The sequence below is a fragment of the Galeopterus variegatus genome, unplaced genomic scaffold (genome assembly GCF_000696425.1).
Source record: "Galeopterus variegatus unplaced genomic scaffold, G_variegatus-3.0.2 Scaffold9367, whole genome shotgun sequence".
In the NCBI taxonomy this organism is placed as follows: Eukaryota; Metazoa; Chordata; class Mammalia; order Dermoptera; family Cynocephalidae; genus Galeopterus; species Galeopterus variegatus.
Window position 1 is genome coordinate 7,220 of NW_007735478.1, and position 3,439 is coordinate 10,658.

Sequence of the window (3,439 nt, forward strand, 5' to 3'; positions counted from 1 at the left end):
TTTCTAATTCTTTTAAAAAAGACATTATTTTAAATAATAAAATAAATATTCTAATTTAGCTATCCCATATACTAACATGGCTACTCAATCTAAAAGGATTTTCAGATCCATAAGATGTATTCCCATTTTCAGGGCTAGAATTTAGATAATCCTTATTCTTAAATAAAGCCTCTTCTTGGGAATTTTTTCTCATTTTTATTGCATAAGCAAACCACACCTTGTAAGGGAAAAAATCCACTGAACAAAAATTGTTCCCTCATTCATATAATCCTCATCTTCCGCAGTGCTCTGTAGAAGGCGCCCTTCACCTGATTGTTCCTCAGACTGTAGATGAGCGGGTTCAGCAATGGGTTGAAAAGGCTGTAAAACAGGGTTAGGATTTTCTGCTGCTCCTGTTGCTGACTCTTGTCTGGGACCAAATAAATCATCATGGCTATACCAAAGTAGAGCCCAACCACACAGAGATGGGAGGAGCAGGTGGAAAAGGCTTTCTTGCGGCCCTCCTTTGACTGGATCTTTAGGATGGCCCAGAGGATGCACATGTAGGAGATTAGCACCAAGGATAGGGGCCCAACTAAGACAAACACACCACCAGCAAAGACAAAAATTTCATTGATCCAGGTGTCAGCACAAGCCAGTTTGAGGACAGATAGGATTTCACAGAAGATGTGGTTCACTTCCTGAGGTCCACAGAAGGGCAGCCTTAGAAGGAGAATTAGATTTATTAGGGCCAAGAAAAATCCACATGCCCAGGAAGTGACAGCCAGGACCGTGCACACTCTCCAGCTCATGATGACAGTGTACTGAAGAGGATGGCAGATTGCTACAAACCTGTCATAGGACATCACCACTAAAATCATGCATTCTGCAGCAGCAAAAGTCAAAAACAAAGCCATTTGTATAATGCATGAGACAAAAGAGATGTTTTTTTTGTGTTTCACTAGGTTGTCAAGCATGTTGAGCAAATTGCTGGAAGCATAGGAAATGTCAATTATGGCCAGGTGTGAAAGGAAGAAGTACATGGGGGTGTGCAGTCTGGGGTCCAGGTAGATGAGTCCCAAGATCATGCCATTTGCCATCAGGCTGAAGACGTACAACAGGGAGAAGACCCAGAAGAGGAGCACCTCCATCTCTGCACTGAGCTGGAATCCCAAGAGGATGAGCTCTGTGATCCATGACTGGTTGCCCCCCATTCCTTAATGACAATGTGGAAAGGTCCAAAGTGTGATGAAATGGTCAGAGTTGGAGAATTAAAATTATGTGGAGCTATTTATCTCCAAGTGAGTTGAAAGGAAACTTTAATACTTGTTTCTGCTTGACCTTTTTTTTCATGTTTCTCTGCCTGTTTATAACATTTTATTGTGAAGTAATTCAAATTTTCTGATAAGTATCAAGTATTATAAACAGTGCTTCTAAATACACTTCATCCAGATTCAACAATATTAATACTTTTTGTTTGCTAATTTTTCTATTTTCTCCTTATTAATATACCTTATTTAATTTAGGGATAATGTTACTTCGGGCTAACGTTCCATTCATGATACCAATTTACTCTTACCTTTTAAATTTTATCCAACAATACAGTTATTCACTAATTTAACCAGAGTACCATTAGCAAAATCAGGAAATATAATATTGACATCATACTCTTCTCTAAATATAGTATTTTCTGTCCCTCATGTCGAAGATGCAAGCCAAGATCACATAGTCTATTTAATCTACTCTTATCTGGGATCGTTACCCAGCATTTTTCTGGCTGCCTGGACATTGATGTTTTTGAAGATTTCAGACCAGTTGTCTTGTTGAATGCTACTCAATATTGATTTTTTAGTGGTCTTCCTTAGTTTTCTCAGATTTTACATATTGGCAGGAACCGCTCACTGGCTGAGCGAGGCGCGGGAGCAACACCGAGGCTTGCGATCCCGTTGCCGGTCCCCGGTCCGGTACGGGGGCAACACTGAGGGTTGCGATCCGTTGCCGGACACGGAAAAAAGACAAAAGACAAAAAAAAAAAAAAAAACCTGCTACAGAAATATCTTATTTTTTTTTAACTTTCAGCCACTCATTATAGCATCCATTGATTATCTTACCTGATTCAAATATAAGAACTGTATTAGTAGTGATAGTTGTGAAATGTATTGTTCTATCTTCATCATTCCTTTTATATTTACTAGTTGGCTTTGCTGTGAGAATGGGCTCTACCTAGCTATTTATCTAATCTATCAATTTGAACTTATGCATATTTTTATTCAATTGGTTATAACTATTACTGCCTTTATTTTTATGCTAATACTTAAATCTCCTAGATTGGGATCATTCGGGATGATTCCTGTGCCCTTTTAATATACTGTATGAGTCCTTTTTGTGTTGTTATAACAAATACCTGATACTGGGTAATTTATGAAGAACAGAGGTTTATTTGGTTTACGATTCTGGGACAGCTGCATCTGGCACAGGCCTCAGGCTGCTTCTACTCATGGCAGAAAGCAGCAGGCAGCCAGTGGGTACAATTAGATCAGATGGCAAGAGGAAGCAAGAGAGAGAGAGGAGAGGTGCCAGGGTCTTTTAAACAACCAGCTCTCGTGGGAACTAGTAGAGTGAGAACTCACTCATTAATCCCCCCTCCCCCAGGGAGAGCATTAATCCATTCATGAAGGATCCACCCCCATGACTCAATCAGTTTCCAACACTGCCAAATTGGGGATCAAATTTCTGTATGAGTTTTGGAAAAACAACACATCCAAACTCTATCATATACTGTCAAAAATTTTTTAACACTTTCTTCTGGTATAAAATGATGTTCTAAGCTCATCTTACACAAGTCCCAACTCAGCTTGAATCAGTTAATTCAGTAAAATGGTCTGCTTTCTTGTAGTGGATAATCATATTTCAAAATAATATCTGCGTTTTATTGGATGTATAATAATATTTTTGGGCAGTTGTTGCCAAATTTATGATACTCTCATGTGAAAGGGAGAATATGTAATTTGGTACAGTACACAAATTGTTACAGGGGTTAATACATTCTCAAACTTACTTCTGAAAGCCTAACAACCTTACTGACCTTTAGAGAGCCAAATCTATTTTAATAAATTAACATTAGCATCAAAGAAAATGAAATTTATAGCACTGTGACGGCGTGGTCCACGCCATGGCAGTATCCTAAAGGAGTCAGCTTGGGCTGCCCTCTCCAAGTTGGCAAGGCCGCTGGAGGGAGAGCTGCTGGCAAAGCTGCAGCTACGAGCACTTGCTGCAACCAGAAGGGCTGCCTGCGTAGGCTTTGTGGCTTTTGCCTTCTCTTTCGATATTTTGGTTAGCGTGGCAGTTCTCTGAATTCCCAAAAGATTATAAAAATAACACAAATAATTATACAGTAATTGAATTAAACATTCCCACAGAGGATCCGAGTAAATTGGACAATTCAAAATTATCCCCTTAT

The 3,439-nt window shown here is 39.2% G+C and overlaps 1 protein-coding gene across 1 annotated transcript; it reads right to left on the reverse strand.

The window, feature by feature from the left end:
• Window positions 1-260: 260 nt before the first annotated feature.
• LOC103609229 (olfactory receptor 2A2-like) lies at window positions 261-1,193 on the reverse strand. The gene has a single exon (XM_008593585.1). It carries the CDS (start codon window positions 1,191-1,193, stop codon window positions 261-263), a length of 933 nt encoding a protein of 310 aa, XP_008591807.1.
• Between the last annotated feature and the right edge of the window lie 2,246 nt (window positions 1,194-3,439).

What these genes read in the sequence shown, in the direction of transcription:
- LOC103609229 (XM_008593585.1), bottom strand. Translation starts at nt 1,193, where the DNA reads ATGGGGGGCAACCAGTCATGGATCACAGAGCTCATCCTCTTGGGATTC.